This window comes from Crocodylus porosus, unplaced genomic scaffold, assembly GCF_001723895.1.
Source record: "Crocodylus porosus isolate Cpor-Errol unplaced genomic scaffold, CroPor_comp1, whole genome shotgun sequence".
NCBI classification, from domain to species: Eukaryota; Metazoa; Chordata; order Crocodylia; family Crocodylidae; genus Crocodylus; species Crocodylus porosus.
Window position 1 is genome coordinate 120,142,840 of NW_017728931.1, and position 18,023 is coordinate 120,160,862.

At 41.1% G+C, this 18,023-nt stretch overlaps 1 protein-coding gene across 1 annotated transcript in view; it reads left to right on the forward strand.

The window, feature by feature from the left end:
• The first annotated feature begins 878 nt into the window (after nt 1-878).
• SLC26A3 (solute carrier family 26 member 3) overlaps nt 879-18,023 on the forward strand; it is a 27,273-nt gene continuing 10,128 nt past the window's right edge. The window contains exons 1-12 of the mRNA XM_019543544.1: nt 879-1,010; nt 4,623-4,808; nt 5,608-5,747; nt 5,873-5,983; nt 6,205-6,359; nt 7,103-7,267; nt 9,273-9,425; nt 11,666-11,748; nt 13,499-13,646; nt 13,771-13,884; nt 14,442-14,519; nt 15,185-15,280. Of these exons, the coding sequence (XP_019399089.1) occupies nt 4,678-4,808; nt 5,608-5,747; nt 5,873-5,983; nt 6,205-6,359; nt 7,103-7,267; nt 9,273-9,425; nt 11,666-11,748; nt 13,499-13,646; nt 13,771-13,884; nt 14,442-14,519; nt 15,185-15,280 (1,374 nt within the window). The 5' untranslated portion in view covers nt 879-1,010; nt 4,623-4,677. The remainder of the gene's footprint in view (nt 1,011-4,622; nt 4,809-5,607; nt 5,748-5,872; nt 5,984-6,204; nt 6,360-7,102; nt 7,268-9,272; nt 9,426-11,665; nt 11,749-13,498; nt 13,647-13,770; nt 13,885-14,441; nt 14,520-15,184; nt 15,281-18,023) is intronic.

The following is an 18,023-nucleotide window of genomic DNA, read 5'->3' on the forward strand; positions in this document are numbered from 1 at the left end:
CCAAGATGCACACAATAAACACTGCTCCAGGAGAAATAAACTCTGGTGCAAACTCTGTACTAATTGCACATGTAGATGCACCCCATGTTAATGTTGAATTGTTGATAGTGCAAATTGTAATTTATATTTTTGTGGCATTTTGAAACTGGAGAATATAACAACAATAATCTGAAACAACAACTTTAGCCCTGCTGTAGTTATCAATGACGAAATTTGGGTGTATCATCAGGAAAAACTCCTTTGGCCTTTATTAAGAGTCACAGGATCTTTAATGAGAACAAGTGGTCATGAGCACAGTTAACACTTTTAGGTATAATTTTCACAAGGTTCAGAAATGACTGGACTCTTAGGAGGCACTTTTGAAAACAGGATTTATGGCTCCTATGTTTTTTAAAGGTGTTTGCTATCCAAGAGTACAGGTAGGTGGCAAATGGTTCTTTTGACAACTGTTGCTGCTTGTCCAAAAGCTGGGATTTCCAACACCAGTGTCCCTTTATCACCTAGCTGGGGTGTTGGCTTGGAAATAAGGAGTGTGCTTGCAACGCCTCCATTTCCTATAACATTTAACTATTCCTTTGAGATTCCCTCATCTAAGTCTTACCCTGGCTTTCTCTGTTTAGGAGATTTGGCAGGAGCACAAAGATTGCAACAATATTCTCTGGCTTTTTATTCATCTGCATTTTTGTAGTGACCTCTGCAAACCAATTAAAACAGCTCACCAAACAGTTAAGCAATCCCACAGAAAACTTAAAGAAACCACCTTATCATCCTTATTGAGGATAGGCTCAGTGGTCAAGGCCACAGTGAAATCTTCCTATTCCTGTAAAAGTTAATAGTGGTTAGTTATTAAAACTCCACATATATGATCACATTTTCCACAAGTATATAGGGAAGTACTGGAATGAAGAACAGCAGTAGTGACTTGCATCACCTCTGAAAAACTTTAGGATTGCTTTCTGCCATGAAATTCTTGGCTGCTTTCTTCTAAAGGACTTCACCGAAGATATCAGGTAGGATTCAGACCAACCAGTTCTGAAATGTTATTTAAAGTAATGCCATAAACAAAATGTTTAAGTTGAATATTATTCCTTGAAAAAGCAAAAAGCCTTCCTTATAGAAGCTATTTGTTTCTATGTCAGGATTTTTTCCTAATATATGTTTATGTATGAAAAGTGAAGTATAATTTGCTAATGTACTTACTATTACTTAGGTAAGAAGACTCAGTTAAGAAGTTACCAAATTTCTTTTCCATTAGTATGTAGGAGAGATAAAATTAAAAGAGAAAAAAATGTTTAACAACTTTGTATCTAACAATTTCCAATAACAATATCCATGCAAAATAAGTATGTAGTATCATAGGATAGTAGGGCTGAAAGGGACCTCATGAAGTCATCTAATCCAAGCCCTTGTTCAAGGTAGAATCATCCCTGGCTAAGCCATCTCAGCCATGTGTCTGTCTAATCTTTGCTTGACATTTTCCAGGGGTGCAGAGCCCACAATTTTTCTAGGTAACCTGTTCCAATATTTGATACCCCTCAAAATCCAAAATTTGAGTTTAAATTTCCTTTACTGCTATTTTTACATCCAAGAGATTTTAGTCATGTTGCTTACTGTAGCACTGGTAGGTGTACAGACTCTATAGTAATATCTTTGGGATATGATCCAATAAAGAACAGAAAAGGAACACAGTGGGAACACAGTTAGTACCTGTAAAGACAGGTACTAACTTACTGCACTGTAATTGCCGCTACTGCACATCAGTGCAACTGAATGGTCTTTTTGTGATGCTAAAGCGGTGTAGATTAAATCTACTGCGCATTAGTGTATTAGCATGGGTTTTGCCTGCTATGCTAATGTATGGTAGAATTAGTCTACTGCACTCGAAGTGTCTTGTGTAGATGCACCCAATTTTATCACTAGATTGCAAGTTCAAAACAGTTTTGGTCAATAAAGTGAAAGCTGATACCATTTGATAGCTGTAGTGACTTATGTAATGTAGGCCTGTGTTCTCAGTTTAGTTCCCTTTGGACTGTATTTACCAAAGCCACCAACAGAATTAGCACTAATTTTCAATCTCAGAAGGGAGTCCAAGGACTGAGTGGAAGAGACTCTTAGACAAGGTGGGGTAGGAAACTTGCCGCTTCTTGGTGCTGAATCTTATTTGTGGATATAAAGAGGAGAGAATTCTTTGGATCATTGTTGTGGCATCTGCCACCTCATTTCAGTTTCTATAAAGTATTTAAAAATATCAGTAAATAGGAAAGTTAATTATTTTTGAGCAACAGTTTTCTAGTCCCCATAGAAATGCAAGTGATCATGGAATGTTATCTGCTTAGACTATAGATAAGCACAAAGTCAAATAAAGCAATAAAGAAACAATGCTGTGTGAGGTGACAGTACTGAATGCAACATACAGAAGAACAACTTGAAAAGAATGGAGACATAATGATGTGGAACTCACTGGTATTCAGTGACATTTACCTTGAAGAATAATAAATCTTCACGTTGCAGAAATATTAAGATATAAGGATAGTACGTGAAAACCTAAAGGACACTAGTCTAAATCTAACCAGAATCAGGGTTAGTGTTGGGTTTTTTATTACAAAGAAACTTAACTCTTATGTGATCATTTTAAATAAAATATAGGATGATAAAAGAGTCCTAAAGAAACTTATTTTATGTATCCTGAGCTTGGTAAATTAGTTTACTACTCAGGAAAAACAATAAAAGGGGGACAATAAGGACAGATGGTGCAAAAGGAATTAAAGAAATCTATAGTAAAATCTAAAAGGGAAAATATGCGGGTGCGTCTACATGTTGTCTAGTCACAGGTAATATTTTATTTTTATCTTTCAAAGAGTCAATACAACACATCATGTGTCACATTGCAATACATAAAACTACCAAAGCAGATCTCCAACAATATCCCATCTTACAACATTAAGTTAAAAAAAAGCATATACAGATTCTAACAAATGAGGTAACAAAAATATTTGGTGGGCCAAATTCTAATCTAGAAACAGGTCTAAGCTATGCAAACAGAGGATCAGTGAAGAAAGAATATAATCAACCACATCTCCTACTAAACGGTGCTGGCCTCAGGTCTGAGGCCCTGGTCTAAGCACTCACATACTACAGTGATGGGCAGTAGAATAAATCCCTAATCCAGACAGAGTGGAATCAATTAAAAGACTTCAGTTGCCTTCAACAGGCCTTGAGTCAGGCCCTGGCTGATAGGATGCTCAGTGTCTTGGCATGTAATTGAGGAACATCTTAGGTCTTTTCAAACTGTTACACAAGGGGAACCACAAGGGGAACCACATCTGAATGCAGAGATGATGTGATGATGAGCTAGCATGTGCTCATTCATGATACAACATCCCTGTGACAGCCACAGCAATTGCATGCAGGCATTTAATCAGAAATGTACTTACTGTACCTAAATTCAGTGTAGCAGTGGGAAACAAGGGGAACAAACTTGCACCATGTGACCTGCCAGATCTCTTCACACCAGCAGTGCCCCACTGAACACAGTTTGGGACCCTCTGTTCTTAGGCCAGGAAACTAAGAGTAACTGTCTATTTTCACACAGGCAAAAGAGTAATAATTGGGTACAGCAAGACTCCATTCTAGGACACCTGCTCTCCTAGAACTATAATACACACAATATAATAATAAATATATTTTATTAACTAGTGATGTGGTAACATTTTCTAGATGGCACAGAAGTATTTGGGATAACCAAAACAAGGAAAACAGTGAGGAATTTCAGAGTAACTAAACCAACCTAGAGCACCACAGAGACAGAATCAAACTGACTTCTGAAAAAAATCCATATGGTGGTAATGTACAATGAGAAGGAAGACATAACTTACTTGGTCACAGTGCTGGATTATAAATTCACGATAGCCACTGAGGGAAAAGACCTGAGTATCATTTTAGATAGCTGAGTGACACTTCTGCTTAGTACAAACAAATACATGTAAGGATGTATAAAGGATGGGATAGAAAATAACACTGAAGACCAGACCGTGATGAGCATTACTGCAGGTGCATGGGGAAGAAGCATTCCAGAAGTCATAACAAAAACATCTACTTAAAATAACTGCTATTTTGGTTGTTTTTATTATTGTATAGATCCCCTTATTGAAATATACAGATCCAGAAGTTTGGGTCTGGCTCCAAAATTTTCCAGAGTCCAAGAGGTCTCAGCTCTGGGCTTTTGGCATAGACCCTCATCCCTTTTTAGGTAGCTAGGTGAGATTTATTATGCTCTCAGTCTTCCTTGCAGTGCATAGTGTTCTTCATTTTCAGTGTCACAACAGGAAATTGTTTTACCAGAAAACTAATTCCCCTTGATTAAGACAGCCTTCATTCATAGACAACTGGCTCATAGATAAGTAAACTTGAAATCAACCTTAACCTTCTGGCTGTCTCTCTATACAAAGTTGTTTTCTTGCCCCAGCAATGTGAGAAGGACAGGAAAGAATTTGTATTTTTTAATCTTCTTTCTTTTGATCTTCAAAGATAGTAATGCTCAGTTGAGAAGTCACTCATCTGTGCACATCCCCTTACATTACCCCTGAGATATTTAAGAAGCTAGTTCTGCTATTTGTTTTCAGGTATTTAGGTGACTAAGGACAAAAAGACACACCTCAACCCAGCATTTCAGGAAAAATGGTTGAACCTGTAGGCAATCAGTATGTTGTGGCCAGACCGGTGTACTCAGAGAATTTATTTGGTGAAGAATATGAAAAAGTACACAGATACCACAAAACCTTTTTGGACCATCTGAGGTTATATTTTCGGTAAGAAGTATTTTTTTGTGTTGTAAATATTGCTGTTAGAAATAGATAGCTTGAGCTGCAATTCTCTGATAGTGTGACCCCCATTTTTACAGTTTCATTCCAGCTATTGTTCTAAAAAGACTTTCATTTAGTTTCTGCTGTTGCTTTTTACAAAGTCCACATCTCCCTTCTGAAGAAAACAGATGTTAACTCACAACATTGAAGACCAAATTCTTTCTTAGTTTAACTCCATTCAGTTCATTTCCCCAGTGGTGCAGCTTCATCCATCCAACTGAACTCAAATCCTTTTAAGTCTTACTACCCCTGTTCTAACTCATGTTGTTAGATTACCATGAGAAAAGACTGTGTCCCCTACCTGTGATGAGAATAGTGTTTGTTTCCTTGGTGTGTAGAAAAGGTCTCCCAGTGTCATCTACAGACCCCAGAAAATGGGAATGTGAGAAAGGAAGGTAATGCACAATTATTGGCTTGAACATTAATGGAAGAAAGAGGCAAAAGATGATTCCAGAACTGCATGAACACCTCTGTGTCATTCCAGTGAAACAAATGAAAATTCATTATTCAAACCCAACATCTACTATTTCAAAATGATTTGAAAACACCATTTTCCTTAAACATCTTCCTGTTGAAGCAGGGAAATAGTGTAGGCAGCTTGTGTCCGTCTTCCTGGGCTCGACTGATGGGCTGGAATCTGTATTCTTATCATTCAGCTTCTCATACCAAGGTTGGGTTTAGCTATAGACAGGCTTAGATTTACATGCTGGATATGACTGAACTGTGGCTTCTCATATCTTTTCAGTTGTTCCTCACAAAAGTGCAAAAGAATTGCTCTAAGCTTGCTTCCAATAACTTCCTGGTTGCCAGCCTATCGCTTTAAGGAATGGATGCTGAGTGACATTGTCTCTGGGGTCAGCACAGGGCTGGTGGCTGTCCTGCAAGGTAATCTCTATTACATGCTTCTCTTTGGTTTCTCCTAAATTACCATTTAAATCCAGGATTCAAACACCTGTGGACTTCAGGCTATAATATGTGCATAATTTTCCCTTTTTATCCTTTAATTACAGGTCTAGCATTTGCTTTGCTAGCAAATGTTCCCCCAAGCTATGGACTCTATACTGCTTTTTTTCCAGTCATAATCTATTTTTTCTTTGGCACATCAAGACACATCTCAGTTGGTAAGTTAAATCAGATGGCACATTGCTTTGCAGTGATCTCTTTCCCTGTTTATCTGTAGTAACCTGATGTTTAAAGAAATATTGGAAAATTTAACTATATGTTACATAAAGTGCTGTTTAAGAAAGTTTTGTAACATTTTTCAAATATGAAATAAAATTGTGATGGATGAAAAGTGATATGTCACCCTTCCAACATTAACATATTGCTTGGTGTTTGTTAGGTCCCTTCCCTGTTCTGAGCTTGATGGTGGGAGATCTAGTTACCAGGTTAGTCCCTGATGATCTTGGCAACAGCACTTTAACAAACGTGTCATCAATAGATGAACAGAAAGTGATGGTGGCTGCATCCATTACAGTCCTTGCTGGAATTTTCCAGGTTGGTCTCTATCCAGACTCTCTATTTTTCCTTCATTTCTTCCTACTAATAATCATAATGACATATAATTTCCCATGTAACAATCTAACACTTTAACCAGGAACCATCTGGGTCAGCTATTTGAAAGCTTCTGACATTTGAGCTATACACAGCCATATGTCTTATAGCAGAATGGAGCTGTGATGCTAAAGTATAAAAAAATTAAGATCCATATTATAGTACTTTAGAAAGGACCATTGAATTAGAGAGAAAAAAAGCATGATTTATTACTTACCTAGAAAAGAATACTGTAAAATGTTTCACTGGGTGATGATTTCTAATATTTGTTTTTCCATTATGAAGCATTCATAATGTATAAGAAACAGGGGTATACTGAAAATCCTAAGAACAAGGACATTTGCTTTGGAGTTAAAGTAAAATGCCCACATTTAAGACCTCCTGTAGCAATGGTTGTTGTACCATTATGCTAACTCTTACAATTTTATAGTAAGACTTGACAATATTGGATGTTTTTCTTAAAGCCCCACATCCTGGATGCCTGTGATTAAGTAACAATCTCAGTTTTCATTAAAAAAGTTTCTAGACGTCTTGGCTCCCAAATCTATTACTTTTTAAAATCTCATTAATTCTAAGCTATACTCATGATTTGTGAGGACTTAACTCATGACTTTTGAATGCTTGGGGCTTGCAATACTGCACTGTTCTGATGACATCAACAAATGATGAGCTCTTTTGTGTTTCAGCTGGTTCTGGGAATACTGCAGGTTGGATTCATAGTGATTTATTTATCTCAGTCATTAATCAGTGGTTTCACGACTGCTGCAGCTATTCATATTGTGGTGTCTCAGCTGAAATTTATGCTGCAGCTAAAAGTCCCTGGATTTGGTGGACCACTTGCATTGATCTACGTGAGTACTTAATGATTGCTAACACCATTGAAACAACAAAAGTGCATTATACTGCAGGTGTGTCTACATGTTGCCATATGGTAACATTGCTACGGCACCAGGCTTTAGTACTTCTTTTTGGGTTATTAAACCATGGCACAGTAACTGCCTGTACTGTACTGTGCATGTGGCACACAGTTAGATTTTGCTGCTACTTTGCTATAGTGGCACACTAAAATGGGAGAGTGCATCGTTATGGTGAAGTAGCTGCCAGTCATGTGTAGACTTACAAGATCACTACGTCGGCATAGTGTGCCATACAGTGAGTAGCACATTGCTACAGTGACGTAGAGCAACGTGTAGACATGCCCTTCATGTAACAAAGTTATACCAACAGACAATAATATAAGAAAACAAGCATGCCAAAAGAAACGTACAAAAAGAAAAAAAATGGAAGTGTTATTAACAAAATGTTGTGATAGTTAGATCTATTATTGAGTTCCCAAGTGAACTAATTATATAACCTTTCCTACAGTATATTAGCATTTCTTTAATAGCTCACTCAACTTTGTTTGAGCACTTAATAATACCTACCTTTCCTTATTAGACTGGAACATATAGTGTAAATCTGTTCAATTTCGGCATAGCTCCCTGAAATCATTTTGGGTAATTAGAAAGTATAAATAAAGAAAAGGAGAAAGGTACAAAGAAAGGAAGGAAAACAGAATTTGTGAATATGTTGTGTGTGTTCAGTTTTTCCCGCTTAACGTCTATCTTCCTGGGATTGGGGTTAGAGGCTTTCACTTTGACGTTATTATTAGGACTCTAACTCAGGTTCGTAATAGCAAAAAACTGTTAGCATCAGGTAGTTTTCTGTTGGATTATATGTGAATAACTTAATGGGTTCTCAGTCAAGTTTCCAGCAGATAGACCAAGTCCTATTGACTGCTGGGCAGCAAGCAAGATGCACCATCTTGTTCCCAGACAGAATCAAGAAGTCATGTTTGAGAGCCACTGAAAAATGCATGCTCTCTGCTATCTATCTGCAATACATACAGAAGTACACTCACCAGAGCTCTCAAGTGATAGCGTTGCAGAAAAACTGAGCTCTACCCATATGTAGATAAACAAATGAGCTAGTTGGACCAGGCCTAAGGCACCTTCCCATGCTTATGGGAAGAACACTGCTAGATATGCCTGTTCTTCTGTTTTGATTCATTTCTCATTCACTCATTGAAAAGGCACAGTGAGCAATACAAAACAAACAAGAAGACTAATCTGAACACCCATTTTGCATATACCAAGATTATACAGATACAACATTCAAATAAGCCCTCCCCACACTTACTTCACATTTTTCACTGTAACTGTGTGAGTGAGAATCCAGTCACACACCTCTGAAACCACGATTGGAGGGACTTTTTATACTGGAGGGGGGATCTGGATCAATATTTTTTTTTAATAAAAAAAGCATTTCCTTTTTCTTATGGGCTAAGATTGAGTGAAGGATCAACTGCACTGGCTTAGTACCAGAGCCAAGAAGGATTTAAAATGGCACCATATAGTGGAGGGTGTAGTCTGGTCCAAATGTGGACAAGACTCCCTGTGAGATCCTCAGAGTCATCTTCCCACTGGCCAGCTTCCAGTGGGAGGATCTAAGCTAAACACCAATGTTATGGAAACGGGGCACTCCTCCCGAGTTTGCTCCTGTGGTTATTGGCTGAGGACAAGTGAAACTTGGGGGCATCTGAACCCCAAGCCTCTAGGCTTGGACCTGTAGGATGCCTGACAATGGATTTAGAAGTATCTGAAATTTATATATATAAACCCTCCTGAAACCCTTCCCCCCAGGGGTTCCCTTCTTCTTGCCCAGGCCTCAAAACGTCTTAATCTGCCCCTGGCCCTAGCTAAAGAAATAATTAATGAAAAACAGATATATGTTTTCCTTTTTGAAAGACTAATGTCTACTGAGCCAAGCTAATACAGCATATTTCAAAAGCTCTATATTTCTTCTTAATTAATGTAGACTCTAAAGAGCATATTTGAGCAGATTGAGAAAACAAACATTGCAGACCTCGTCACATCACTCATTATCCTAGTCATCGTGTTTGTGGTGAAAGAAATAAATGAACGATTCAAAGCCAAGCTACCAGCACCCATTCCAATTGAACTCATTGTGGTAAGGATTTTTTTTACCTTTTATTTGTAAGTGTAGTGCAATGAGAGTGACACTGAGGCACAGTTTTCACTATTACTTCTACATGACAGAGAGACAAATTTTGCCTTTCCACTCTGACAAAAATATTAAATAAGTTTCATGCAGGTGGATGGAGTTATCATTATATGCTTTCAGTTTCATTATTTTCTAATTTAATACATGGTTATAGATTATATTATTATTCATAAAGCACTTTATATGTGATTTAGCTGTGATATCAGATATTTCCCTCATAATAAAACAGGCCAGAATTCCATTAGGGTCACACTGCATACCAATGCTTCTCCAACCCCCAGGATTTTCACAAAGTACATCAAGAAATATCGCAAATCATATAATCACAGAAACACAGGGACCTCAAGGATCATCTATTCCAAGCCCCTGAATGAATGCAGAGAATGTTATGACAATTTTAGAGCAATGAAAACACAGTTTCCAGAATAACTTTGAGTGGTCTGGACCTTCAATGCAAGGTCAAATGCAGCAACTGCATTACTAGTTTTAGTAACTGCACCCTTACATGTACTGACAGGTGCCCTCTCCCCTTATCTCATTGCCCTGTTTCCTGCACTTCTTCCTTTTATGATCAAGTTCCAATATTTCTAGCAAACGGGAGAGATAGACTTATCATTGCTGATAATTTAATGTGAAATCTCACTTTTCTAGAAAATGTAAGGAGCCTGCAAACAGGTTTTTTTTTACTTTGAATAAGTAGTCATCAACCTGAAAGGATGGAGGAACACTGTTGTGGACTAGCATAGTATTTTTTACATAGGGGTTGTTATCCAATAGGTTATTATAGGATAACTAGCGAATTGCCTATCAAGAATGACAGCTGGCGGGGACAGAGTACCACCATGATGGTAGGGATGGAGGGGACGGGGGCAGTGAGGCCAGCACTGCACCACTACCACCCCATGCTGCCACCACCTTCAAGGAGCAGGGATGGGGATGGGGGCAAGGCCAGCAGTGGTAGCCTCACCCCCCTGCTTGTCCCCTCGGATCCCACCATCATTCTCCCCCCACCACACTCTGCCTCCGGCTCTGCGGAACCCCCCCGACGCCCCGCTCCATCCCCTCCATCCCCACCATCATGATGGTGCTTCATCCCCACCATCATTCTTGGTGGGCAATTTGCCCCATGCACAGCACTGGCTGGAGCTACACCCCACTGGGACCCTCGCCACCCAAGAGCATTACAGACAAACACACACACAGACACACACACACATGAACTAAGCCCTTTATATGTATGTAATGATACGATACTCAGATTATTATACTCAGATTTGGGGAGGGGGGGGACAATCCTTCACTAATGGAAATATTCAAAGGAATGTCAGGGCAGGGCGGGTGCTGGGCACAAGACTTAACTATAACATCTAGGGGCATGTGTAGATGAAACGGGGGCCCTAAATTGAAGTGGTGGGTTTTAAAAAACACAGCTTCAGTTTAGGGCCAATTAAACCGCCGTGTCATGCACACATCCTGTTACTTATCTGCCTCTCTGGCAGGGAGGGCAGGGCGAGCTGCCAGCAGGCAGAGTGGTCTGTGGGCTGCAGGGGGGCTGGTGCTTCCTGCCTACAGGCACCTGGCTCGGGTGGTCCTGGGGGATACCGCAGCTGTGGAGGAAAGCATTGGGCCCCCGTGCAGCTCAGGCAGGCAGGCAGGCCCCAGAGCGGGGGGGTGGGGAAGATCAGGCTCTCTACTTTGCTTGGGCGAAGCCGGCTTTCCTGAGCCGTTGCCAGGCTGCATGCAGGGCTTCCTGCAGAGCCATGGAGCTACATGGAGCCTGATGTTTTGCTCCACAGCTGTAGGGGCAGCAAACTAAAACTCCTCAAAGGAGTTTTTGTTTGCTGCACCCCAAGTCATTTAAGGCACATTACGCTGCTGAATTTCCTACAGCAGCTGGGATTAACATGCAATACACCACCAAGGCATGTAAACACTGACACCATTAAAGTGGTGCAAAAGCATTTAGCCTGCTTTAAAGTGTTGTGTGCACATGCCCCTCGTTTTGTCTACACACGGCCTAGAGCACCCAGTTTAGGGAGCCTAATTTTGCCACCAGTGAGGTCAATAGAAAACATCTTAGAGAAGCCATGTTTCTTATAGAAATGGGAAAAGAGTTTTGATCAGTGGGTGCTTCTTTGCTTTCTTATTTGCAAGTTCCTAATATCAGTTATCTTATTATCTTACAGACAGTCATAGCAGCAGGTATATCCTATGCCTGCAATTTCAAAGACAAATTTAAAGTAGATGTTGTTGGAAAATTAGAACAAGGGTAAGTGTAATTTTTAGTTATCCCAATGCAGTGAATGTCCTTCCCAAATAGGTTCTTTAATGCCAAATTCATTTATCTCTACTTCCTGATTAAATAAAATACACTTATATAAATTCCGTTCTCTGCGAAGTTAGGTAAATATTTTGCATTTAACCAACATCCCAGCTTTCAGAGGAATAACTTCAACAGATAAAAACTATTATAAAGCACCTGCTTGGTGATAAACAGTTTGGGCTGAATCCAGGTTGGTTTCAGAGGCACCTACATTTCAAAGAACTTGATTCAGTAGGTATGTTGTAAGCAAACCGTATCTCTATCAGCAGCATTGAATTCAGAGAACACATAATGTTAGCATCCACCTTTTGCCCAAGAACTTGGAGGTTAAAGCACACACCCAGGAAGTGGGAGACCTAGGTCTCCCATGCCTGCTGGGGAGGAGGCATGCCACTCTTCCAGTTGAAGCTGGGCTGCTGAGTTACTGAACAGCCAAGAATGCCAAAGGGATGGGACCAGAAGGAACATGATCTGTAGATTAGTGGTCTTTTCCATACAGTAACTATGGCAATGATATCCAGGAGCCAAACAGCTGTTTTAAAACAAAACAGAATTTTCTTAAATCAAAAGCACTTAAGAAGGAAAACAGATCTTAAAAAACATTAGTCTATATGCACACCTGCTTCTCCTAGAGCTTCTTGTTTCCTAGAACTAGAGGATCATCCAACTTCTTTAGACTCCTTCCACAGTATTTCTCTCTCTCTCTTTCTCAATCTTTCCTCTCAACAACTGACCTCAAAGATGGCTTTTTAATGACTTATAAATTGTTGATATCTTAGGGCATCTTTACATATGCTCCAGGGGTGGGGTGTTTTAATTAGAGTGGCTCTTGGGATCTACTCAATTAAAGTGCCCATAGCACCACATGTATTCAGCATCCAGTGCTTCAGAATGACAGCAGGGGTGCTTTAACTAATGCTCATTCAACAAGCTTTAAAGTGCCCATCCCCTACACCATTTTGAAGCATGGGGATGCTGAATAGACAAGATGCTGAGGCTGCCGAAGTGTGCTAATTAGCATGCTCCAGTAGACTTAATTAATCGAGTCTGTTCTGACACGCTGTAATTACAGCACATCAGAGCAGACATCCCACATGTCTACGGGTACCCTTATATCCCAGCATGTTGGGCAATCTCTGTCTCTTCAGCTTGGAGGGTGGGAACATATTATTGTCCTGTTATTGAATGTGACTTGCAAAAGTTCCTGCCTAAAGGCCATGGAGCAGCAAGTATAATTAAGGTCCCTGGTGGATAATCTCCAAGACTGATATTCCATAGTAAATATTTACTGAACTATCTATAGCTTCTAAATGCAACCCAATCCACACCAGCTAAGAAGACCTGTGCAAGGCACTTAGCAGTAAGTAAGCTTTTTACTCAGAGCATAAATAATATGCACCTTACCAAAAATAGCAAAAAATCTGACACCTGTCAGGATTTGCCCAGGTGAATTGCGAACTGAGATGATTACAGAAAAGGCCCAAGTTATGAAGTCAAAATCATGAGCCAAACTTCCATAAAGTTCAGCAGTGTTCAGATCCAGGATTATACTTTGATCATTTCTCAACATAGAAGTGTATGGACAAGATAGCACAAGAGGTGGACTATCCCCCAGTGCAATAGATGAGTAACTTACTGTAATGCCTTCTTAAGTACCCCCTCAAGGGACAGCTCTCAGCTTCTGTTTCTTTTACAGATTTCAAGCTCCTGTTGCACCTGATATAAATGTTTTCCAAAGCTCTGTGGGTGATGGTTTTTCCATTGCAATTGTTGGATTTGCTATAGCCTTTTCAGTGGCTAAAGTATACTCCATCAAGCATGATTACCTAATAGATGGTAACCAGGTAAGTAAGAAAATTTTAAAACGGTTTAATTTAATAAACTGGAAGTGAAAGTAACATTAGAAATGTTTTGCCTTGTGAACAATCTTAATGAACTATTTAAAAAAAATCTGTATTATTTTGCTAGGAATTAATTGCCTTTGGACTGAGTAACATCGTTGGTGGATCATTCAAAGGGTTTGCTGCAAGCACCTCACTGTCAAGAACAGGTGTGCAGGAGAGTACAGGAGGAAAAACACAGGTATCAAAAATCCAAGATCTTGACAGAGTTTGGTGTATTAAAGCTGCCTGCTCGGGTCATATTCAGGTGTTGTGTTTCTACCAAGAGAATTGTTGCTCTATCAATAGAAACTATGAGCATACAAGTATTAATTCAATTTTGCCTGGGGGAAATATGCCCCCACCAGGAAAAAGATCTTCTAGGCCGATACCTGGAAGATTTCTGCTGCATGAGAAACTCTCCAGTCCAGTCTGGGAGAAAAGGGGAACAGTCACACTCTGCTCCCCACCTGCTCCCTAGAACAGGGTCCACTGGTCCAGGGAATGGGTGGAGGGGCCAAGAGAATGGAGCAACCCCTGCTTCCCATGCCTTTCCAGTCCAGGCTCACCCCCATCTGGGGAAGGCAGGGAGAACAGAGGAGAGGGGCAGATGTAGGCTCAATGCTGTATGCTCCCTGTCCAACAGGATTTCTAGCAGTAGAAATTTCTCAGTGCTACAAATGAATGCCTGTTCAAGGCTTCTAGCAGCACAAAATGCTCTAGGATAGGAATTTACAGTGGGAAACTTTTTTTGTTCAGATTGCTGGTTTTCTGTCAGCCATCATTGTCATGATTGTGATCCTGGCCATTGGATTTCTCCTGGAGCCACTGCAGAAGGTACTCCTTTATTTGGCATAGAATTTTTCAGTATTTCTTAAAGACCCAGTGTAGCTATGGTTGGAGTCAATGGGAATGTTGGTACCGGTTTCAGCAGTAGCAGGCTTGGGCTAAGCTCATGTAGAGCCCTATCCTGTTAAATTCCACAGATTTTCTCCACAAAAGATGCACCTGCAAGGAACATAGGATCACTGGATCATAGGAAAGTATGACTATCATTGACCTAGAGCTTGATCCACAACTGTACCTTAGGTGCTACAAGCCTGAGCACTGCAGTGCCTAACTGTGAAGTGCCTGGCTGCTGAATGGAATCCCCAGTCCTGCAGCACTCCCTGTACACGGTATGCAGAGAGGATCCACAAAAGCCGAGGGCTAGGAAGGAAGCTGTCTAAGCTATCCAGTAGGAAATGGCAAGAAGAGGAGTGCGTTCTACACACTGCCCTTCTCTGAGGCTTAGACATCCAAATCTGGATGGTTTGAACCGATATCTCATACCTTGAAGGGGAATGCCCAAACCGATAGGCTGTGGTGCTGGCCTCCCAAATGGGCGGGACTCCTATTCTGATGCATGCTATGCTTCTATTAACATTTGTCTTTGCATTATAACATTCAGCATTGTTTTTTTCTTGTCTTGAAAATTCTATGTGTGCTTTGTTTTCTAACAGTCAGTCCTTGCGGCTTTGGCTCTTGGCAATTTAAAGGGGATGCTGATGCAGTTCCGAGAAGTGGGCATTTTATGGAGGAAGGACAGATATGATTGTGTAAGTGGGAACTAATATGCGTTTAAAGATAAAATGCTATTGCAGTCATTTATTTTACAGATTCTTTTATAGCTTCTATTTGTTTTTTAACCTGCTTTGCATATACTATTGATCTGCTTTGTCTATGTTCATATAATTGTTTGAGGGTTATTTAGAGGCTCATGCTTTTATCTTATTTCTCTCTTTTTATGCTTCTCCTCACTTTCATTTTTACCCAAACAGATGTCTCCTTTAAAAAAATTCCACCTTTCAAGTTCAAGTATGACAGAGACTAACTAGTTTAGGCAGGTATGACATTTTATAGACAACAACCTATAACATGCCTTTCTGAACCAGCGAGTGGCTAAGGTGCCACTCTGCCCTTCCTTCTGCACAACTTCAGACTTACAGGTAACTATCTCTGTACTCATAGAAGGTCAAATGTGAAAAGCAGTCAGAAAATTAATGAATATAGAGCTTGCTGAATACAAATTTATGAACATATTCTCTCTTTAGAAAGTGGATATATCTGCCATTACAACCATTGATAGTTACAAAAATAAATCAAGTAAAGAACATCACTTTACATTACAGCAGGGGTACTAACCTGTGGCACATGTGCCACAAGTGGCACAGACAGCTTATGTAGCAGCACACAGTAGATCAGGGAGGGAGCAGGGAGCATGGGTAGATAGGGCAAGGATCACAAAGCAAAGTATCAAATTGAGCAGGGAGCACAGGAAGGAAACAGAAGACAGAGCAGCAACTCAAGTAGGGGGCACAAGGCTGGGAGCAGAAAGTAGAGGAGCAGATTCGGCAAGGGAAGGGGATTGGAGTGGCACTTGGGGAGGGTACAGAGCTAATGTGAGGTATGCCAGCCAAAAAAGTTGTCCCCCACTGGCTAACAGTATAGCTTGGGGGTTACCTGTACTGATATAGCCATGGAGCATCCTTGTCCAGTAAACAGGGCCCACTACTGGGAACTGGAAGATCTAGCTTGCATCCTTAACCCTGATTTTTTGTGTTACTTAACTGCTCTGGGCCCCAGCTTCCCAATCTGAAAAATGGGGATAATGATACTTATCTACCAACCATGTGGCAGTGTTCCACTAGTATGAAACACTGTGCTATGGACAAACATTATTATTATCATTATTATTAGTGTTATTATTGTTACTATTACTATCATCATTGCCATCATCATCAGTAACATTATTATGTTAATAATAAAATGTTGTTGCATACTAATACTGCATTGTATTACTATATTATAACAATGCAATTATAATAATGACACTAATAGTATTATTAATATATAATAATTATAAGAACACTTCCTCTTTTCCATTAAATGTCTAAGATGTATTTACAAATATTATATTTGCCAATACCATGATTTACATTTTATCTTGCTCTTTTGGTAGATTTTAAAGAAAATTCAACTAGTTAGAAGCACTTTTTAATATACCTTTTTTAATCCCTACTGTTTATACTGGACTTTTCAAAATAGCTGGAATTAGGAGTAAAGTGGACAAGATTGTCTGTTTCATGTCTGGTATTTATAGCAAGCTGATGAGAACAGTTGAGTCTGCACAAAATAGCCAGCACACTAACCACAGCTGAAACGATGCCTTTATTGTTGACATCTAAGAGGCTGGCATATGTCTAGCACTATTTGCCTAATATAACTAGTTATCCAAGTTGGTCATGGATTCCTTAAGTCAGGGTTGGGCAAAATACTGCCCACAGGCCAGATCTGGCCCAGCAACTGATTGAATCTGGCCTGCGGATAGGTGCCCACCAATTGATTGTATCCAGCCCATGGCTGCCCCCTGTTGCTCTGCATGTGGCTGAATCCTGCCTGCTCCCACTCAAAGAAGCCTATGCCACGCTCCCACCTGCACCCACCAGACAGAGTACAGTTTCCCGATGGGACTGCAGCCACCCAGGTACTGCTCAGGTCTTCCTGCTTCTAACACCTCCACCTCCACCTCCTCTTGCCCCTGCTACACAGCTCCAGGCAGCAGGTAGCTTGGGGAAGTGGCAGCAGCCATGGGGATGCACACCAGGCACCATGTGCCCACCCAGGCAGAGGGGAAATGGAAGCCAGGAGGCTCCTGCCCCAGTGCGCAGGGCTTCAGCTCCTGGCCACCTTCCACCCACTCGGCTACCTGGTGTAATGAGCAGCGACCTGCAGGTGGCTGAGCGCTTGTAAGGTGGCCTGGAGCTGAAGTGTTGCGCACTGGGGCAGGAGCCACCCAGATGCAGCTTCCGCTCCTGCCTAGCTTGCCATGTGGTGCCCAGCACACATCCCCATAGTCACCGTTGCTCCCCTGCACTACCTGCTGCGCAGAGCATCATAACAGAGGCAGGAGGAAAAGGAGCTGCTGGAGGCAGAGGAAGCTAAGTAGTACCCAGGCAGCTGCAACCACACCAGTAACAGGCCTGCTGGGACGCTATGCATGCTGGCCAGGGCCAAGGCTGGGGCCAGGGTTGGCTGCGGGTGAGAGCATGGTGTAGGCTGCCCTGAGTGGGCGTAAGCAGGGCTCAGCCCCATGCAGAGCACTGCAGGTGCAGCCACGGGCTGGATGAGTGGGGTAGGGGTGGACCATACCTGCACTTCCTGGGCAAGCTTTGCTGCATGTACGCCCTGCCTGCCCCACACTTTCTAGCCCTGGCCAGCTCTCATGACCTAGCGCACAGGCAGCCCCCCCACCACACACTCACACATCTACCCCCCGCACACACGCCTGCCCTCCGCACA